This window comes from Ammospiza nelsoni, chromosome 31 (genome assembly GCF_027579445.1).
Source record: "Ammospiza nelsoni isolate bAmmNel1 chromosome 31, bAmmNel1.pri, whole genome shotgun sequence".
NCBI lineage: Eukaryota > Metazoa > Chordata > Aves > Passeriformes > Passerellidae > Ammospiza > Ammospiza nelsoni.
This window is the reverse complement of record NC_080663.1, coordinates 3926781-3949371: the sequence shown is the minus strand read 5'-3', so window position 1 is coordinate 3949371 and position 22591 is coordinate 3926781. Positions and strand designations below refer to the sequence as shown.

Here is a 22591-nt window from a genome sequence, read left to right as displayed (position 1 = left end):
TCCCACCTCAGAGAATTTCCAGGTGCAGAAAAGGGACACTCTCTCTCTCTCTCCCTGAGAAGAAGGGTGTCCTTTCCAAACAGGGGAAATTGTGGCCAGGAATACCCAGTGAGTTGTGTTTTAGTTTTCCCAGTAAACTGTTTCATTTATCCCTTCTGTTATCAATATTGTTTCAGTTCTGTTTGTCCCTTATCTTGTTCCTGTTCCTAATAAATTGTTCTTATCCTGTCAGTTTCTCAGCTGTTTAGGTGACCTGGAAAGGCCCGGGGTGGCCTTGGACAACCCGCGCTTCAAAGGATGAGAAGAGGCTCCAGATCTTGTCTCGGTCTCGGTGTTTATTAATTGTTTATCTAAAAGATTTTCTCTTGGCCCGACAAAGGTCTGCACAGCAGCCAGCCATGAGCACACTGAGCGCCCCCGGGGCGGTCACCTATCTTTATACTCAAAGTTACGTATACAATATTTATCATTTTTCCCCAATACCTTTTACCCTTATTAACCAATGCACTTTTAGTAATAACCAATCCCAAAGTGCCAACATCACCACAGAAGATGGAGGCCAAGAAGAAGAAGAAGAAGAAGAAGAAGAGGACACGCCCCAATTCCTCCATCTTACTTCTTTAGACCCCCCTGTACAGAAATCCTAAACCCTGTGTCTTACACTCTAATTAACTTATCCCTTCACCATTTACCCCAGTGAAATCCTCCTATCCCCATACAGGTGTCGTCTCCTGTGTAGGATCAAAGTCTAGCCACCAGACACTTCTGGCAACATTCCAGGACTCCCGAGAGCCCCAAGGGTGGTCTCGGTCCCTCTGCACCTCAGTCCTGAGGTGCTGAGATCCCACATTATCCCAGCCTGGGATCTTTGCCTTTGTGCTTTCCATGGGAGGCGGGAGGGCAGTGAGGGCAGCGCGGTTTTAGCGGGGTCAGGAAATTGGGGAATCCCTTTCCTGAACCCCGGCCCATGGAAACCAGCATCCCAGCTGGTCCCAGCCCTGGCGGCCATGCCAACAGCCTTTGGAGTGGTCCTTGGCTGGGGCTGTGGGAACCTCTTCCCTCTGGTGCCCAGGGACAGGAGTGGAGGGAATGGCTGCAGCTGAGTCGGGGCAGGCTCCGGTTGGATGTCAGGAAAAGGTTTTTGCCCAGAAGCTGCTGGGGCCCTGCCCAGGCTCCCCAGGGAAGGGTCCCAGCTCCAGGGCTCTCTGAGCTTCAGCAGCGTTTGGACAGAGCTGCCAGGCCCAAGCCCAGGCTGGCATTGTTGGGGTGTCCTTTGCAGGGCCAGCAGTTGGACTGGAGGATCCTGATGGGTCCCTCCCAGCTCAGCCAGTTCTGTGATTCTGGGATCCCATGAGCCTGGGGATGGGGCTGCCAATGGTTGCCATGGCAACGGGCTGTGGCCTGAGCTGGTGTCCATGGCAACCATCCCTGGCATGGGGTATCCATGGAGCTGCCAAGGGACTGGCCATAGCAACAGGGGGCTGCTGATGGTTGCCATGGAAACTGACCATAGCAACAGGGGGCTGCTGATGGTTGCCATGGAAACTGACCATAGCAAAAGGGGGCTGCTGATGGTTGCCTGCTTAAGATCAGATTTGTCACAGGCCCTCAGAGGGGTTCCAGGGGGACTTTCCAAGAGTCTCCAGACTGTTCCAGAGCTGGATTGTCACAGGCACAGACAGGGGCTCCATGGAGACCTCCCAGGGCTTTCTGGGGTTGGTAAAGAGCCCTGGGGTCAGAGGCAGTCTCAGCCATTCCATGGTGACATCCCAGGGGACCTTGGGCTGCAAAGGCACCGATCTGTCACAGGCACTCACGGGGGCTCCACGGTGACATCCCAGGAGTCCCCAGGCTGCCAAAGACCCAGGATGTCTCAGACACTCACAGGGGTTCCTGTCATGGGCAGATATATTTATATAAATATGTATTCTCTATTATGGTAATGATTAGACAAACTTGCCTTAATCAGACATATTTATGCCAGGATGTAAGAGACGTAAAATATATTATTCAGAGCACTAGGAAATTATTGCAAAGCAACTGTATTAAGCAAAACCTGTAATTAAGCAGAGATTGATGTCACTCCCCTAGACCAATGACCATGGGCAATTCCCTTTGGCTCAGCCTGGAGCAGTGACCTTGAGGGTTTCCCCACCACTGGGAGGAATCCCCACACCCCTCAAGAAGGGAAATGTCAGGAGATGCTGCCATTAAAATATGGGATGGGGCTTTTCTCGTCTGAGGTGCTGCCCTGTCAGTGAGATGTGCCCAGGCTGGGCCAGCTCAGCAGCGCTGCAGAAGCTCTCAGTGGTGTCACTTGGTTGTTCCTTTCTCTGGGGATTTTTCCAGCTCTGCCACAGCTTCAGCTCCCTCTGAGGATGTTGAACTTTGAGATGGAGGAGTCAGGCTGGTTTCAGCATTATTCACCCCAAAAACAGTGAGACACCCCTCCTTCATTTCCCACTGGGGGCTTTGCAAACAGGACCTTGTCGGAGTTGTTGGAGCCCATTGCAGGCAGAGCCTCCTGCTCCAGCTGGAACTGCCTTTCCTGTGCCATCAGCAGGGCAGGTCCCACTGCAGGAAAAGCCCCAGGCCAGCCCCAGCACAGGGAAGGGCTCGGGCACAAGGGCAGAGTGCCGTGCTGGGAGCTGTGCCAGGGAGAGCCTGAGGCACCAAAGGCACCTTGGCAGCAGCAGCTGCTTGCAGGCCATGGCCATAAGCCTCCCTTGGCAGCCCGGCCTGGTGGCCACTACTGCAGAGCTGCTGCCTCAGGGCTCATTCCTGGCTGGGCTCTGAAAAGCCACTTCTGCCCCAGGAGCCTGACTGGGAAGCCACTGGCCCCAGCACCTTGGGGACAAGATATTGATGACAAAACTCTTCATGCCCGCAGAGCCAAGACAGGGGCAGAGGAAAGGAGAGAGCCAGGCCCAGGGGACAGGGCTGCCATGGTGATGGCTGTGAGGTCACTGCCCCTGCAGCAGCCTGGCTGCCCTCAGCAGACATTCTGGCCAGAAGCCTTGTGAGGGCACCCAGCATATCAGAGAACCCACAATGCAGGAATTCTGTCACTGGAGATGAGAGGGTTTCAATGGGCAATGCTGCACAAAGCTCCTGCTCTTGGACAATTCCTGGGATGGGGAATCCACTTCTCTGGAAAATTGGTTGCAGTTTCCTGCCACTTTCTTAATTGTAAAATATTTCCTCCTTCTAACAAATGTTAATTTGTCCCCATTCAGTTTAAAGATACTGACCCGTTTTCTGTCACTGTAGGATTTAGGAGAAAATAACTTCGAAAGCTATTTTTCCCTTTTCACAGACCTTGGAGAGGACTCAAAAATCTCCCAGAATGGGGTTTGGAGGCCTCATCACAAAACCAGCAGGCAGAGTCTGCGGCCTCTGTGGTCAGTGGTGTAGAGACTGAGGACTGAAAGGGAATAGCCTGGGAGGGATGGATGGGTGGTTTCAGAGAGGCTGGAGCTTTTCTTCACAGTATGAATAAGCCTGAAGAAGACCTAATAGCACCAAGTGCAGCTTGGGAGGTGCAGACTGAACACCAGCAGAAAGGAATTTCCCTGTCAGAGCAGGGCTGTGGTACAGCACATCCCCAGAAGCAGCCTGGAGCAGCCCAAGGCTCTGTGTGGGCAGGCAGAGGCAGGCAGGAGGCAGAGCTGTCAGCAAAGGAAGGGCCCAGACACGTGGGGCAGCCAGGGATGCCGACAGCCTGCAGGGACAGAGGCGCAGGTTTGCTCAGCAGCAGAAACACCTTTCCATCGCTTGTCCCCAGCTGTCATAACTGCCACCAGTGTTCTGCTCTACCTGGAACCTGGGGACACTTTCTCAGTCCTGTCCCTCAGATGGATCTATTTAAAGTATGAGAAACTTCAGTGTTTCACCCTCTTTTTGAGTCCCTGAGAAGGTTTTTTGAGCACACTCCGAGGGACTGAGTCTGATGCAAAGAGCAGCAAAGCTGCTCATTAAAGTCCCTGTGCTGTGTCTGTGCTGCTGAGCTGGGCCGGGCTCCTGGCCCAGAGGCAGCTCCTGGCAAGGGCAGCGTTGCAGAGAGACAGCTCTGGCCAGGAGCAGCTCCTGTGCACAGCCCAGCAGGGCTGGGGCACTGCCAGGGCCCCTCAGGGACACCAGCAGGGCACAGACAGAGCTCACAAGGGCTCAGCACTGGCAGGGGCTGTGGCATGTCCCCGAGGGGGCTGTGTCACAGCAGTACCTCTGGGGCTGTGTCACAGAGCCACAGAGCAGCTGGGATGTCAGCAAGGGGCTGTGGGACAGTACAGAGTGGGCTATGTGAGGTCACAGATTGGGCTGTGACATCGCAAAATTTGTTGTGTGGAGTCACTGAGCAGCTACAGCGTCATAGAGGGGACTTTGTGACATCACAGAACAGGCTGTGAGATCATGGCATGGCTGCATGACATCATAGAGCTGGCAGTGAGCTGTGACCTTACAGAGTGTCAGTATGACATCACAGAGAGGGTTTTGTGACATCACTGAGGGGGGTTGTTACATCACAGAGCTGGCTGTGACATCATAGAGTAGGGTGTGAGGCCATAGAGCAGATCCTGCCATCATAGAAGGTGGCTCTGTGACATCAGGGAGTGGGCTGTGACAACACTGGGTGGCTGTGTAACATCATAGAACAGGCTGTGACATCACAGTAGAGATTGTGAAATCATAGAGTAACTTTCTGACATCACAGAGACTTCTGTGACATCACAGAGCAGCTGTATCACATCATAGCGTGGCATCTCAGAGTTGGCTCTGGGACATCACAGGGGCAGTGTGACATCACAGGGGCAGTGTGACATCATAGGGATCTGTGTGACATCACAGGGGCAGTGTGACATCACGGGGGCTCTGGGACATCACAGGAGCTGTGTGACATCACGGGGGCACGGTGACATCACAGGGCCTGTGTGACATCACAGGGCCTGTGTGAGGTCCCTGGGGAGGTCACTCTGCCCCGGCCCCCCTCACAGTTCCCCCAGAGCAGTCCAACCCTGCTCGTGCACAGCGGGTCCCCTGTCCCCCAGGGTCCCCCCGCCCCCGGCCCCGCAGCCTCCCCCAGAGGATGTTCCACGAGATCGACTCCAGAGCCTGACACGGGGACGGGGGGCCAGGGCCCTGGGGGTGGCACAGGGGGACAGGGACCCCCCGGCAGCGTCCCCATGTCCCCCAGGGCCAGAGCCTGGGCCAGGGCTCCTTCACCCTGTTACCAACGAGGCCTTGAGAGCGCTGAAGAAATCCCCAGCAAGGGAGCAGCAATAACCAGACTGAATATAAAGGGACAGCAGCACAAAGTTCCTTGGCAAGAGTCACTCTGCTCCTGACTGGACACTTCAGGCACACCAAGGAAACAAAGCAACAACAAAACCAAACAGAATCCAAACAATCAAACCAGAAATTTACTGAGAAATGGGGCTTTCATTCCTAAGGAAAAGAACTGTCCTTCTTATCTCGGTGCCCATGGCCAGAATTGGGATTTCACCTCCAGTATTCCCTATTGTGACAGAGTGGAGGAATTTCTTGTCTCAAGACATTTCATGTGTGGGGAGTGTTGCAGTGTGTTGCAATTTCCTGTTTTAAACTTCCCAGCCCCTTCCCAGGTGTGGCAATATCTCTCTTCCCCTTCCCCCTTGCCCCCTGCGGGGCTGTCAGTCAGTCTTAGCATTCCAGCAAGGCCATCATGTGGTTGGTCAGGTTCAAAAGATGCCCCTGTGCCCAGAGGTCATTGGTCTGTCTGGGTGTCATCGTTGCCTGAGACCCTGCCCCTCCCACCTGGTTGGTGGCTCAGCTGTCCCTTCCCTCCCCCTCCCCCCGGAGCTTAAAAAGTCACTCAGGCCTTGCGGTCGGGATTCTGTTGGTGCTGTTACCTAAGATTCAGATGTCTGTGTCCATGGAATAAACTCTTGATATTAACCCTCCAGCAGAATCTCTCTCCTTTTCCTCCTCACCTTAGCTTGAAGCCTTCTCACCTGAGGCAAACTGAGTTTCCACAAGCCGGGACTTGTTTTGGTGCTCAGCTGCACCATCCAGCCAGCCAAAAGTGTCTCTGAGGTGAAACACCACAGTTGCCGCCTTTGGCCCAGGAGCAGGGATCAGAGGAGCCATGGCACAATCTACCTGGTAATATTGGGATCTTATTCCAATAGGGGAGGAAGGGGCAGGTCCAGCCCTCCCCTGTCCTGTAAGCCCAGCCCTGCCCTGCCCTGGAACCCCAGTCCCCCCAGAGCCTCTATCCCAGCCCAGCAGTGTCTGCCAGTCCCTGGCACAGTACAGGCAATGCTCCACAGCCACCTCTGCAGCCCCAGCCCAGCTCCTGAGGGACCAAATGACCCACAGTCCCACCTGGGGGAAGGGCCCAGGAAGACCAAGGGGTATTGAAGGCTGACCACAAGGCAAGCACATATCTTGACCCTACCTCCTCTTGGAATTTCCATCTGAACGCTACTGGAATCCAGGAGTTGGTACCTCTGTGTATGCTCCTCTGTATCCTTTTTGCCTCTCTCTCTTTCAGTCCTTTTCTTCTATTTTGGTCCTTTTGCAAATTTGAGTCATGTAAAATTCAAATAGCTTAGAGTTTGTGAAGTTGAATGGGCCAAGTCAGTGCTTTAACAAGTGTTCTGTGTTGATTGAATGTCATATTAAATCTTTTGCCAAAAATTCTCTGATTATCTAAAGTTACCAGTAAAGACTGTTTTGTTGTTTTGAGCTCCTGAGGATCTCTTGTTGGTATTTCTCCGGAAGTCCAATTCAGAATAGAGAAACAATTGTAATTCCTTTTAAATATCTCCTTGACAGAGTTTTGTACTGGATGGGAGTCAGGGCTTGTCTGTCCTGCTTGGCACAGCCCAGGCAGGGCTTTCCCAGCCACATTCCACACTCCATTGCCCAGCTGGAGCCGCTGCTGCCTCTGAGTTGTGCTGCCCCAGCCCCAGGGATGCTCTCCTTGTCTGCCCATTCCCCCACGGTCTCTGGGCAGGGATGGCCTCAGTGGGGGCTGCTGACATCCTCAGCACCTTGGAGGCTGCTGCTGAATTTTCCTGCTCCATAGGCTTGTTCAGCCTTCAGCTCTTCAGTGCAGGAATTCAGTGTCCCAGGGCTCATTAGCATCGAGAACACCTTAACAAGCCAAATCTCTGGGGATAATTTGATTTAGGTGTTCAAATCAAATGTGTGGTTAATTAGTATGATTTCTGAAGCCAATTCAATGTGAATACACTGATTAAAAAAAAAAAAAAAGAGCAAGAAAATATTTTTTTAGGTCCTGTAATTTTTTTTTTACTAGTAATTCATTGAAATGTGCAATCTCCAATTGACATTGAATCCAAATACCTCCTCATGCAGTTTGACTGGGTATGAAAATCAGAACCTTTCATGGCTGACAATCAATCAGACTCTGTCCCTACCCCCACCCCACCATTTTCCCCATCCAAGGCTGGCACTCAGAGCAGCCTTGTGCAAATCTGAGCTCCCTCCAGCCCACACTGGACCTAGCCAACAGACCACAGTTGAACAGGATATAACTTAATAAAAATTACATCATTAAAATAACAATCACACAATAACAAACTCTTCCCTGAGCTATGTGCAAAGTCCCAGCATGTCTGATGAGTCCACTGTTCACAACTGATTTGCATACTAAAATTAATCTTTGACTAATGTGGTTCTGTGATAGATATAAACACAATTAAGTTCTTGTATCAGGATTCTTGTCCTGGACTGAGGACAGAACAGCTCAAACAATTCCTGATTTGCAAAGCTGTCAGTGGTGGATGGAGAAGGGAGGTCAGGCTGCTCTTGGTGTTGAGGAAATGCTGAAAGCAGCCTGACTCATTTCATCTCCTCATGCCCTGGCTGATCTCTCCTCTTTCCCCTCCTACCCATTGGCTTTGTCTCCCACCAGCCCCCTGGTGAAGAGCCTGGCTCTGTGTTCTCCATCCCCTCCTCGCTGGCACAGCCAGGCTGGCATGAGGAGCCCCTCAGCCCTCCCTGCTCCAGGCTGGACAAGCCCAGCTCCCTCAGCCTCTGCTCACAGCCCAGGGGCTCCAGCCCCACCTTGGAGGCCCTTCCCAGACCCTGCTCCAGCTGCCAGACATCTTTCCTGCCCTGGGCAACCCAACCCAAGCCACAGTGACCTGGATAATCCCTGTCCTTGATGTCCTGGTCACACAGCCCTGGCCCCTTGTCCCCTGTCAGGCTCTGGGGTGGATCCTGTGGAACATCCTTTGGTGGAGGCTGTGGCTCCAGGTGGGCCGGGGGGATCCCGGGGGACAGGGACCCTGCTGGGCATGAAGAGCATTGGACTTGTTGGGAGAAACTGTGAGGGGGAGCTGGGGCAGAGTGACCAACCCAGTGACCTGACACAGCCCTGCTGGGATGTCACACAGCCCCTCTGGGATGTCACAACCAACCCTGTTATGTCAGTCTGCTCTGGAATGTCAGATACCTGCCCTGTGATGTCACAGAGGCAGTCTATAATGGCTTTGTGATGACCTCACATAACCCACTCTTTGATGTCACAACCCATTCTTTGACCTCATGTTAGCAGATGAGAAATTGTCTCCATCAGGTGAGCTCACACCTGGAGCTTGTTCTCCAAAACCCCAGGCCTGTGGAAACTACACAATGCCCATTGTGTGGGAAGGGAACTGGAACTTCACCATCCTGAGTGTCCTGCCAGCTCAGCCAGGCCCACTGGAACATTGGGGTTAATGAGCACCAGGGACCACCAGAGACCCCCAGGACAGAAGAATACATGGGTAAAGGGGAGAGGATGATTTTGGGGAAATGATTACCATATGTGTGTTTAGTCCAGGGCAATCAATGAATATGCGTGCAAAATACAGAATATAAACAGAAACTTTCCTGTACTCAGCATGCACGGCTTTGGAAGAAGCTATCCCTGTGCATCCAGCTGAATAAAGAATGCTGCTTCTTTATGCTACATTGGTGTTAAGGAGTTTTCTGGTTTACTGAATTTTTGGTAACACTCCCACTTCCAAGGAAAGCTCTGTCTGCTGCTGTTCACAAACAGAGAAGGGCTGGTGGCAGATGTGGGGCTCGGAGGCTGCCTGGGGCACAGTGACCATGAAATAATCAAGTTTTTAATGTTCTGTGAAAGAAGGAGGGGCAGCAACAAAACTTCTGCACTGGAATTAGGAAGGGCAGACTTTGGCCTATTTAGGATGCTGATCTGGAGAGTACCAAATAAGGTCCTGATTTTTTAAGTGAAACAGCCCTTAAAAACAAAGGGATCCAGGAAGGATGGACACATTTCTAGAAAGTAATCTTAAGCGGGAAGGAGCAGCCTGTCCCAGTGTGGCAAAAGATGAGCTAGTGAGGAAAATTACTGGCCTGGCTGCCCATGGAGCTGTTGTGGGAACTCAGGGGCAAAAAGGACTGGCACGGCAGGAAGTTTTAAGGATGTTTTTAGGTTATCAGAAAGAACATTAGAGTGGTGAAAGCTCAATCAAAACTTAACCTGACCCATCCTTTAAAGAAAAAAAAAAGTTTGTATAAAAATTTTTTAGCAAAAGGAGGGCGAAGGAGAACCTCTACTCTTTATTGGATGCAGTGGAGAAGATAGTAAGTAAAGATAAGGAAATGGCTGAACTGCTTAACACCTTGTTTGTCTCAATTTTCAATATTAGGACAGGCTGTCCTCAGGACAAGTATTCTCCTGAGCTGGTAGATGGGCACAGGGAGCAGAACAGCCCCCTCTGTAATCCAGGAGGAATCAGTTGGTGACCTGCTTAGCCACTCAGATGGTCACAGGTGTATGGGATCGGATGGGATCCATCCCAGGGGGATGAGGGAGCTGGTGGATGAGCTCCCCAAGCTGCTCTCCATCATTTACCATCAGTCCTGGCTCAGCAGGGAGGTCCCAGAGCACTGGAGGTGCCAGTGTGAGCCCATCCCCAAGAAGGGCTGGAAGGAGGATCTGGGGAACTCCAGGCCTTGTCAGCCTGATCTGGGTGCCCGGCAAGGTTATGGAACAGATCATCTTGAGTGCCATCCCAGGGCACCCACAGGATGGCCGAGGGGTCAGAGCCAGCCAGCGTGGATTTAGGGGTGGCAGGTCCTACCTGACCAACCTGGTCTCCCTTTATGACCAGCTGACCCACCTGTGGATGAAGGAAAGGCTGTGGATGTGTCTATCTGGACTCCAGCAGAGCCTTTGACTCTGTCTCTAACAGCATTCCCTGGAAAAGCTGCAGCCCACAGCTTGGGCAGGTTCCCTCCTCGCTGGGAGATTTAAGGGCTGGCCGGAGGCTGGGCCCAGAGAGTGGTGGGCATGGTGCTGCACCCAGCTGGTGTCCAGGCACTGGTGCTGTCCCCCAGGGATCTGTGCTGGGCCCAGTCCTGTTTAATATCTTCACTGATGATCTGGCTGAGGGGATCGAGTCCACCATTCACAAATTGCAGATGACACCAAGCTGGGTGTGAGTGTGGATCTGCTGGAGGGCAGGACAAGAAGACACAGCCTTAAGCTGCACCAGGGGAGGTTCAGGCTGGACAATAAGAAGTTCTTCACAGAAAGGGTGAGTGGGCATTGGAATGGGCTGGCCGGGGGGAGGTGGCAGAGTCACTGTCCCTCTCCAGTGGCACTTAGTGGCATGGTCTGGGTGACAAGGCAGTATTATGGCATTGGTGGGATTGAATGATCCCAAAGGTCTTTTCCAGCCTATTTGATTCTGTCATTCTGTGATGACTGGGGGACACTGGGGCCATTGTGACACTGCAGGGCCGCATGGAACTAATAGGACCATGGTGACACCGTGCAGGCCCACAGAACCAGGGGTCCACTGTGGTGTTGTAGGGCCAAATGGAACCAGGGAGTGCATCGTGACACTCTGGGTCCTCATGGAACCACAGAGACCATTGTGACACTGCAGGGCCTTGTGTAACCAAGGATTTTCACCATTTTGACACTGCAAAACCAAAGAGAGCATTGGGGGACTCCAAAGCCCAGCAGAACCAAGGGGACATTGTGACACTGCAGGGCCTCATGGAACCAAGGGGACATTGTGACACTGCAGGATCCTGTGTAACCAAGGGACCACTGTGACACGATGGAGCCTCAAGGAATCTGCAAGAACATTGTGACACTGTGTGGCCTCGTGGAAACAAGGAGTCCATTGTGACACTGAAGAGAGTTGTAGAACCACAGAGACCATGGTGACAGTGTGGGACCTCATGTGACCATGGGACCATTGTGACACTCTGGGGCCCCATGGAACCAAGGGGCCACTGTGAAATTGCAACACCAATGAGAACATTGAGACACTGTGAAGCCCTATGGAACCAAGGAGTCTGTTGTCGTATTTTGGACCCCCATGAAACCAAGGAGACCATTGTTTCTCTGCATGGTCTCATGGATCCAAGGAGACCAGTGTTACAGTGCAGGGCCTGGAATATTCAAGAGGCCATTGTGACAATGAGGGGCCCCATGGAACCGAGGACATCTTTGCAGATTACACCAAACTGGATGTGAGTGTTGATCTGCTGGAGGGTAGGAGGGCTCTGCACAGGGCTCTGGACAGGCTGGATCCAGGGCCCAAATCCAACAAGGCAAGGTTGAACAAGACCAAGTGCTGGGTCGTGCACTTTGGCCACAACAACCCCTGCAGCACTACAGGCTGGGGACAGAGTGGCTGGAGAGCAGCCAGGCAGAAAAGGACCTGCAGGGAGTGATGGACAGCAGGCTGGACATGAGGCAGCAGTGTGCCCAGGTGGGCAAGAAGGCCAATGGCTCCTGGCCTGGATCAGGAATGGTGTGGCCAGAAGGAGCAGGGCTGCTGTACTCAGCATTAATCTGTGCCCAGCTCTGCACACAGACATTGCTGCTGCAGCTCCAGAGAAGGCAACAAAAGGGCATCTCTGCAGAAAACTCTGTTGGGAGATCCTTTAGTTCTATTAAAGCCACCAACAGTGCAGCTCCTCATTGACACAATCGGTGGCTCGAGGGAAGGTGGAGAAAAAAAAATGAGAAATGGAAAAACAATGCTTTTATTTTAGGGACAATATTGAGAAACTAAAACACAGGGGGAAAAAAGAACAAAGCCAAAAGAACTATCAAAGAATATTTATATTACAAATTATTTATATTATGAAATAATTATATTACTTGGCCTGTCCCTGCTGCAGCCCCGGCACTTCCACCCCCAGAACTGTGCCCAGCCCCGAGAGTACTCAGGCCCTACAGCAACACCAGGGCCAGGAGGGCAGCAGGGCAGGGCCACGGCAGCAGCACTGGCAACACCAAGTGCGGATGCTGCTGGGCACAGCTGCTGGGCCAGCACTGATCTGCCCCCAGCTCTGCACTCAGACATTGCTGCTGTAGCTCCAGAGAAGGCAACAAAAGGGCATCTCTGCAGAAAACTTTGCTGGGAGATCCTTTAGTTAATTTAAAGCCACCAAGAGTGCAGCCCCTCATTGACACAGTCTGTGGCCACAGGGAAAGTGGAGAGAAACAAAATGAGAAATGGCACAAGGAATGGCTTTACTTTGTTGACAATATGAAAATATTAAAACAAAGGAAACAGATCTCCAAAATGAAACCAACAAGAAGTACCAAAAATGAGTTTTATTACAAGTGATTTACAGAAATTGACCAACAGTTAAATGTTTCTGAAACCATCCAGTCATCAGTGTCCACACTGCAGCCTTGAGCTCCTGGTTCCTCAGGCTGTAGATGAGGGGATTCAGGGCTGGAGGCATCACTGAGTACAGAACTGACAGGGCCAGATTAAGGGATGGGGAGGAGATGGAGGGGGGCTTCAGGTAAGCAAATGCTGAAGTGCTGACAAAGAGGGAAACAACAGCCAAGTGAGGGAGGCAGGTGGAAAAAGCTTTGTACCGCCCCTGCTTCGAGGGGATCCTCAGCACAGCCCTGAAGATCTGCACATAGGAGAAAACAATGAACACAAAACAACCAAATACCAAACAGACACTAAATGCAATGAGCCCAAGTTCCCTGAGGTAGGATGTGGAGCAGGAGAGCTTGATGATCTGTGGGATTTCACAGAAGAACTGGCCCAGGGCATTGCCCTGGCAGAGGGGCAGGGAAAATGTATTGGCCGTGTGCATGAGGGCATTGAGTAAGCCACTGGCCCAGGCAGCTGCTGCCATGTGGGCACAAGCTCTGCTGCCCAGGAGGGTCCCGTAGTGCAGGGGTATACAGATGGACACGTAGCGGTCATAGCACATGATGGTCAGAAGGGAAAGCTCTGCTGAGATGAAGAACACAAAGAAAAAGACCTGTGCAGCACATCCTGAGTAGGAGATGATCCTGGTGTCCCAGAGGGAATTGTGCATGGCTTTGGGGACAGTGGTGCAGATGGAGCCCAGGTCGCTGAAGGCCAGGTTGAGCAGGAAGAAGAACATGGGCGTGTGCAGGTGGTGGCCGCAGGCTACGGTGCTGATGATGAGGCCGTTGCCCAGGATGGCAGCCAGGGAGATGCCCAGCAAGAGGCAGAAGTGCAGGAGCTGCAGCTGCCATGTGTCTGCCAATGCCAGCAGGAGGAAGTGCCTGATGGAGCTGCTGTTGGACATTTGAGCTGTCTTGGCATGGGGATCTGTAAAAAAAGTAATCATGGAATACTTGGGTTTGGGGAGGACTTGAAATATCCCAGCACAGCCTTGGGGCACTTTCCCCCCACTGCCTGCCCAGGGCTCTGCTGCCTGGAGCTGTCCCTGCCAGCAGCTGCTTCCCTGTGCCCAGGTCTGGGCCCTGCCAGTGCTGCCAGAGCCCAGCGCAGCCCTGGGGGCTCAGATCTGCCCTGCAGACCCCTCCCAGCCCTGGCACTGCCCAGGGGCAGCTCTGGCTCTGCAGGCTCTGATGGCTCTGTCAGAGCAACCCTGAGGAGGCTGAAAAAGCAAAACTGATGCAGCTTCCAGGGGGCCCTGTGCAGGTTTCTGTCACTGCCTGGCTTAGTAAGATCTGAGAAAAAGCTATTTTCTTTTTCTGAATCTTAACTGAGAGATTAATATTAATGTGCAATTTTTCATCCTGGCAACAGAAAGCAGTAGATTAAAAAAGCAAGATTTTCCAATTTATGCAGCCCCAGCCTTGCTGTGCTCCCTGTATAACCTACTTGGAAATATTGTACAGCTAAATGTCATACTGGGAGCAGTCCTGAACAATGCAGCATCCTCACCACACAAAGAAAACACTTCCAAGCCTGACCAGCTGTCTCCTCCCACCCAGACCTTGTCCCCCAGTGCTGGGAGCAGCTGCTGGCTGAGAGCTGTCCCTGGCAGGCAGCAGAGTCCCTGCCCCAGCACAGCACCCTGGGCTGCAGGACTCTGCTCTGCAGGACAGCCCTGGGCACCCCTGGCTGCTCTGCACAAGAGACAATCAGAGAATGTACTCACAGGGTCTGTAGGCATTGCGATGTTCCAGCTGCAGGAGATGGCTCCAGGAGCTGCAGCTGCACTGTCCTGCCGCCAGAGGTTCCTGTGCCAAGGGCTGGCAGTGATTCTGCCCCAGGCACTTCTCAGCACCTTCCCAGCCCTGACTGATTGAAGCTCTCTGTGCCTCTCTGCTGTGCCCAGGGTGGCTGCAGGCAGTGCCCCAGCCCTGCTGGGCTGGAGAAGAGCTGCTCATCAAGAGAAATGTGCTTTTGAAGCTCTTCTTGGTTACCAGGAGCTGCCTCTGTGCCACGAGCCCAGCCCAGCTCAGCAGCACAGACACAGCACAAGAACATTAATGAGCCTCTGGGGCTTTGTGCTCAGGCCCTGAACATCAGTCCGTGAGAGGGAGCTGAAGAAACTTCTCCAGAACTCCAAGTCAGAATCCAACTCCAAAGTTCCTTGGACTTTTAATGAGTCCCACTGAGGGACACAACTGAGAAAGTGTCCCCAGGCCCCAGGCAGAGCAGAGAACTGGAGGCAGTGATGACAGGTGGGAACAAAGAGAAGCCAAGTCTTGGTGCCCTGGAGCAAAGCAGGGTCTGTGCCACCAACGGCTGGGAGGAGACACCTTGTCCCGAGGCCCTGCGGCCTCCTGGCACAGCCTCAGCCAGGCTGGGCACTGTCAGCGCCTTGTCCTGCCCTCAGCATCCCCCCCACCCCACATCCCAGTGGCCTCAAGGATCTGCTGGAAGGAGTCCCTGGGGAACCTTGCTCAGCAATGGCCCTGGGGAATCCTTAATGCTCCCTGTAGGGACTGTAGGTTTTTGAAAGGACTTTGGGTTTGGCTTTTGCCTTGGAGTCTCTGAGAGATTTGTGCAATCATGGCCTCCAATTATCTGCTTTAATTCATCCCTGGAGAGGCTTTGTCAGTAACAACACTCAGTGGGGCTCATTAGTACTTCAGCTTACTTAAGTTATTTTAAGGTACTTGGTGTTTCCCTTTTGATACTCAATCTGTGAGAGGTTTATGCAATCATGGCCCCAATTATCTGCTTTAACAAGTCCCTTGAGAGCTTTGTACTGACACTCAGTGGGGCTCATTAATGGCTTTAGATACTTGAGGTTTTTAATGTACTTTATGGATTTAAGAATACTTTTAGGTAATTTTAAGGAGTTCCTTGCCCACATTGAGTCTGAGAGGTTTTTGTGCCATTCTGACCTCCAGTTCTCTCCTCCAAGGGTCCATGAGGAGCCTGTGTTGGGTATCTTCCCTCTTTCTGTTTTACAACCAAGATGGAACTGAAAGAATTTTTTAAGAATTTCTGAAAGCATCCAAACAAACATGAGACAATTAACAATACAACAACAGCTATGAAAATTAAATGTCCTGTTTTAGATAGACATCATCCAACCCTTTAGTCCCTTGGATTGGAAAAGTTCATTGACCCAGTCTTTGTTTTCCACTTGAAGCTTCTTGAACTCTTCATTCAGTATTTGAATGCTCTTGTGGATTGACTCGCTGTGGCTGGAGAGGTTCATGCAACACATGTCCTCAGAGTCTACACAGCCATGCCCATGTGCCCAGCTTAAAAACTCTATCACTGTTCTGCAAGGTGGCATGTCTGAGGTCTCTATGTCTGAGAGCAGGCCACTCAATGTTAGGGAGTAGCATTGGTTTGCTTACTTAACAGGCACCCAAGATGGTCTGCTTGTCCTAAAGCTTTAGCTGCAGCCACCCAAGGTAGTCCAAATTGGGGGTACTACGATGTGATACCTGGATTAAAGCTTTCAAAGCCATCTCTTTGATATCATCCAATACTTCTCTGGGGACACCTGCTGCTTGATCATCTCGTAAGCTTTGCTGTCCTTCTCCAGCTAGATAGTTGATTGTCAATTCCGCCCTTGCCTCATTATTAGCATAGTCTGCTATTAATTGATTTAGTATACACTTCCATCCCCTTTCCCACAGGCTGTATTCTGTAGGCAACAACAACTTGGTCATAATATATTTTAAATCATAGGGAGTTATCATGTGCTGTAAACATGGCCCTCATTAGGCCATTAAAACAAGGTAAGTCCTTCCTATGGTCTTTAGCTGCCCTACACAGATCCTTGATTTCCCTGTAAACCAATGGCTGATACCTGGGATTCTGCCCCCTTCTTTCATAACATACGGGGGCAATGAGGGGTTTTTGAGACTCTTTGCCAGTGTCCTTCCTTAACTGCTTCCTTCTGAATCCTTTCCTAGGGACGTTCTGGGGTTGAGGGGAAAGGTGGCTCTGGGGAATCCAAACTGTCTTCTGGAGAGGAAGAATAACTTGGAGGAGAAACATTTGGATTAGAAATAGTGTGACAGTTGGGCTTAGTATCTGTGACCATGGGGTTATATTATTGCTGGAGGGTGAGGCAAAGGGCACTGCTATTTTGTCAGGTGTTGGGGAGGAAGGGTCTTGATTTACGATGGCAGACTTCCGGGGTAGAGTTCTGGAGGCACAGCCCAGGGTGAAGGTGGAATGATTGACAGTAGGGACATGACCCACAGTTGTGGGGATGGAGTCTGGAGGTTTGTTCAGGGCAGAAGAGAAGGTTGTGGTAGCAGGAAGTGGAGGAGCCAAGATGGAGGGAGGATGATCCGGCTCCCAAGCCACATTCAGGCTCCTTCCATCTTGAGTCTCCAGGGCATGATATTCCAAGACCACGTGGCCATTGCCATCTTGGACCATTGTGGAAGGTCTGAGAAAGGCATGTTTGAGGGGAGGTCCTGAGTTAGGAGTGACCAACGGATTGAGTTTTTGAGACATTGCTTGCTGGTGAAGGGTCTCAAGGATGGTATGGAAGATGGGGAGCATGTGGGCTGCAATGGGCTCCCTTTCGATCGAAAGGTTGTACAGTTTAAGTCCCACTGAGTCCTAAAATTCAGTGGTATGGATTTCATCAGCAGAGGCATCTGGAAAATTTTTAATGATCCACCTCATGATTGATTTTAATTTGTTCTTTGAAAATATTTTGTCCCAATCTGTTAGAATTAACTTAAAGCATCCATATATGCTCCTTTCTACTTTGGACATCTGGCTGCCCATTTTTCTCCTTCTCCGCCTTAGGGGCAACAGCCACCAGAACACACCAAATAAATAATGGGACTTGGGTGCATATTGTAAAAAACACAGTGGCAAAATGGGCAATAAATGTCTTGCATTTCCCCAAACCCACCTGCAATCCTATGCAGGTGAAACCGTTTTTGCCCCTGCCGATCCCAGGCCGAGGTCCCTCGAAGCAACAATGAATCCGCCAGGCCCGCACAATCCAAAATCCTGGGGAGCACTGACCTATCCATCAGCTAACCCCAGCTGACATGACTGACACTGGGAGCCCTGAATGTCATGGTGCCTGTTCAGGTGCCAAATGTCACAATGAGGGTGGCTGCGACAAACCTCTCTGAGTCGCTGACTTCAGCAGGGCGAGGGTGGCAAAAATGAAAAGGAGTGGGTTCGATGGAGTTTCCCAAAAAGAACTTTAATTACAGGGTGAAAAATAATAAATATGGAGAAGTCGAGCACGGTACAAGGGACAGTATCCTAAAACCTGAGACAAAGACAAAGTCACAACATAGACACTTGGGGCTAGAAAACTAGAACAATAACCATATAGAAGAAACAAGTAACCAATAAACCAATACAGGAGTAGAACTTGGAGAACTTAGCATAACAATTCTAAAGGCATATGGGAAAAGTCTCAAGCTCACCCTAAGTAAATTGAATGATTCCTAGAACTTGAAACTCACACCCAGTTTTTCCGGGGTAAAATCTGTCTGACTCTGAGTTACAGCTGGGCTAACTCCCACACTGCTGCTTTGCACTGGCCCCTTGGGACCATGCGGCCAAACAGAGCCACAATGCTGTCCTTGGTTCCACAAGGCTCTGCAGTGTCACAATGGCCCCTTCATTTCACAAGGCTCTCAAATGTCACATTGGTCTCCATAGGAAGGAAACCACAGAGCCCCACTGTTTCAGGAGCTGATGAACGGCAGCCATCAGCAGCCAAGGCAAGCCTGACCTGTCTGTCCTGGCAGGTTTGCTTGGAGCAACCCTTGGATATTTGAAATTACGCATGCGGAGTCCTAATTTAGAACATTTGTGCCTGGAAAAGAGGGATTTTTTTTTTCCATACAAAGAAAAGCACAGAGCCCTTTCCAGTGTTTGGAAAATAGATGAGTGCTGCCACTCAGGAGTCAATGACCGGCCAGACTTGTCTGTCCTGGCAACTTTAGTCTGGCAGCAATCCTTAAATACACAGATATTTGGAGGTGGAATCGGAATTTTGGCCAGGGATTCCTGGAAAAAATGGACAGTTCTTTTCCATAAAAAGAAAAGCCCAGAGCCCCAATGTTTCAGGGGCAGATGGGAATGGCCTTCAGCATTCCAAGGTCAGGCAGACCTGTCAGGTGACCCCTGGGAAGCCAAGGCAGCCACACCTATTTCATGTTCCCTTGCTTCCACAGGGCCCTGCAGTGTCACAATGGCTCCTTGCTTACATGGTGCCCTCAGTGTCATAACGGTCACTTGATTACACAAGTCCTTAAGGATCTTAATGGTCTCCATGGTTCCACATGGCCCCAAAGTGCCGTAATGGTCTATTGGTTCCATGAAGTCCCGCTGTGTCCAATGGCCCCTTGGTTCCATTGGGGCCCAGTAGTGCAACAATGATTCCCTTGGTTCCACAACTTCCCATAGTGTCATAAGGGTCCCTTCCTTCCATGAGACCCTGCAGGGTCACAATGGTCTCCCTGATTCCATGGGGCCTTGCAATGCCACAATGCTCTCCATGGATCCACAGTTCCCTGCAGGATCACAATGGGCCTTTGGCTCCACAAGGCCCTGAAATGCAGCAATAGCCTCTTGGTTCCACAAAGCCCTGCTGCTTCACACTGGCCCCTTGGGACTGTGAGGCCCAACTGGGCCACATGTTCTTGGTTCGAAGAGAACAGAAAGATCTTCTTGGTTCCATGAGGCCGCAGAGTGTCACAGTGGCCCCTGGGATTCATGGTACCCTGCGGGTCACAATGTTCCTCTTGATTCCACAAGTCCCTAAGTGTCACCATGGCCCATTGGTTCCACAATGCACCGCAGTGTCACAATGGTCTCCATAGGAAGGACACAAGTGAGCCCCAGTGGTGCAGGGGCAGTCACCAGAGAAGCAGTCACCAGAGGTCAAGTTTAGCCCAACTTGTGTCATCCTGGTTTTTTAAGATTTTTAAGCCTTCTGATGTTGACATTCTTGTAGTGAACTTTCTCACACAATTTCTGTAAATAATTCATTTTTTTCGCATTCCTTTTGTGGAGGAGGAGAGAGTTGAAGGGCTGTTGATTTGACCAGTATCATTGGAGAGGTGGCACTGTTACTCCAATCCGCTGTTACTTTTCGAAAACTATAAATGTTGGAGTCAGAATATAAACTTCACATTTTTTCTTCACCTTGAGAACAGCGATGTGTGCTTCTGTTCTTTTCTGTCCTCTAGTGACATCAGGGGAGTGCCAAAGTGTACTGCAGCCTAGGCTGAGACAGAGTCCGGATTGACGGTGAGGTTTTATTGTCTCCCCTCTTTGGTGCTTTGCCTGCTGCTCTTGGGGTAATGGCAACCACTGTGGGTTTCAAGGAGGATTCCCTCATTTTGGATCTCTGGAGGAGGGGTCCTGGAGTGGAAACAGGTTTCTATTTCCTGGAATGATTTTGAGTGATTGCTTCTGTGGGCCCGAGACCGAGGGCTCTTTTCGGACTCTGCAAAGCCATTCTCCAAGGAGGAGTGGTCTCTTGTGGGGGTACACCTCATGGAGGCCCTCTTTGATGATTGCACCGTAGACGTGGGATCACTGCTGGTGCAGTGGAAAAAGTGTGAGGATCTTTGGCGGGGGTCTGGTTCTTGTACCCCTCGGAGTTCCCAGTGGAGCCCTTCTGTCTCGGACATGGACGAGGGGAAGTTTGAGTTTCTGTGCAATGTGGAGCTCTCTCCCCACCCTGGGATGGTGTGCTGTGGGACGGGTCCAACACGGGGGATGGCAATTGTTCCCCTGGGGTGGATTTGGCTGTGCCAGACTCCCTTGTGCCGCTCTGCAGTGATGTGGCTCCACGGGCTGCACCTCTCTTGGCACCCCTCCCCTCCTCCATGTTTGGGACAGGGCCCGGCGCCGGTCTCGTCCTGTCGCAGGCATCTTTTCATAAAAATCCTTTCATTAGGATTTTTCCTCCTGAAGCTGAGACCTTTCAACAACAAAGTGTAAACAATGGTTATCCGCTGCTGTGCAATGCAACAGGTGGATCCGTGATTAGTCTCCTGTGGATGTTTGGATTTACTGACCACTCACGGCACAGCTGCTCTTGCTCTCTGACGAGACACAGATCTTTGTTATTCATTCCTTTCAATTCTATTCTTAGCTTAGCCTTCTGAGAAACCTTTCCTTTATATTACTTTTTAATACAGTTAAAATGTAGTATATATATAATAAAATAATAAATCAAACCTTCTGATCATGGAGTTAACATTCTTCTCTCTCTCTCATCCTGAAAACCCTTGTGACCACCGTCATATCATCCCAGTCCACACTGGGTTTGCAGGCCGTGCTGGCACCTGTGCCCGCCAAGGCGCCCCCTGCCAGGGCTGTGGCACAACAGGGCACTGATGTATTTACCTTTAGTGTGAATGCCGACACGGCTGGCGGGAGACCGGTGGGTTCCCGGGGCCGTGGCACTTCCTTACTGAATTTGTGGACACTTTCCTCGTGCCAGGTGACCGTGAGTCTGAGGAACCCCGAGCATTTCGGGCAAGCAGCCAAAACCAAGTCCGATGAGATGTCTGAGCCTGCCTTCTCATGGCATCTGCAGGGTCATGGAGGGGGCTTCTCTGGCTGCAAGGGGTTCAGGGGCGAGTGGTGTCGACCTGGCTCCCAGTCAATCATCTCCTCTTGTCCCTGGAGGGCTCAAGGACTGGGACACAGCAGGTGATGTGGCTTTGTCGGAAGGTCCCCAGGCTTTCCCTATGCTCAGGGGTGTTACTCATAACACCCATGAACCGCTTTTGTATAAGCTGGAGAGGGAAGTCCATGATGTGGTTGCTCAGCATGGTTTGGAATCTGCTGAGGTTATGCAGACTCTCTGGAGGGTCGTTATAGATGTGCTGACACCTCATGACCTCTGTCGTGTAGCACATTCGCTTTTTGACTTTGTGCAGTTTGATGTTTTTGAGACCAAGTGGGCTCGTTTGGCGGCCCCAAGCGGTGGTGCAGAATACTGCGCTGGCGCCGCAGGACTCCAGGCATGTGGATGTCACTGACATGCTGCTGGGCACAGGGCTTTATGAAAATGCTCAGGGGCACGTTGGCTTCAATCCCCTTGTGCTTGACCAGTGCCACACATTGGGCATGGCAGTGATTGTTCAGACCCTGGAAATGGCTGCTCCGAGGCAGCCGTTTGCGACCATTGTCCAGAAGGATGATGAGCCTTTCATGGCATTTGCAGCAATGCTGACTGTATCTGTGGAGAGGCAGGTGCCTGATCCTGTGGCAAAGAGGATTGTGATTGCAAACCATGTGAGGTGTAATTGGAATGATGCTTGTAGGAGGGTCATAGTGGCTCTGCCTGATTTTCCTACTGTCTCTCAGATGGCGGAGGACTGTGTGGACATCATCCCCTCGGTTGGAAGTTGGCTGCCATGGCTGCCGCTGTGCAGCCAGTCTGGGCAGCACTGCAGGGTGGGCGGCCACAGCAGGGGACTGCGCAGGCTGGCAAGAAGCAGAGGAAGAAAGCACAGAAGTTCAGATTTCCCATGTTCTTATGTGGTCAGTGTGGTAGGCTGAATCACATGTCCAATACCTGCAAGGCGACTGTTCATGTCAATGGCCAGGCTTTACCGGCTCCGGAAACGTGAAGTGGAGTGCGCAGCAGGAACACACCCAGACACAAGCTTCTCTCCAGACCCTGGAGCTGATAGAGGTCTTCTTTGCCGGCTTGCAGCCAGCACCTGCGGATCAGCAGGTGTAGATGTCTGCACCACAGCAACATTTGTCTTAGAATCTTGTAAAATACACAAGGTTCCCCTGGATTCCTTTGATCCCTTGGGCGGGGGCATGAGTGCTCTCCTGATGGGGAGATCTAGTGCCACCCTTCAGGGCATCATTGTGCACCTGGGGCTCATTGATGCAGATTTCACAGGGCAGATTTGTGCCATGGT

General features: G+C 51.4%; 1 protein-coding gene across 1 annotated transcript in view; it reads left to right on the top strand.

Moving 5' to 3' along the window:
- The window catches only part of LOC132085543 (zinc finger protein 239-like), a 73322-nt gene that overhangs the window by 1125 nt on the left and 49606 nt on the right, over positions 1–22591 (top strand). The window contains exon 3 of the mRNA XM_059491008.1: positions 20962–20971. Within this exon, the coding sequence (XP_059346991.1) occupies positions 20962–20971 (10 nt within the window). The remainder of the gene's footprint in view (positions 1–20961; positions 20972–22591) is intronic.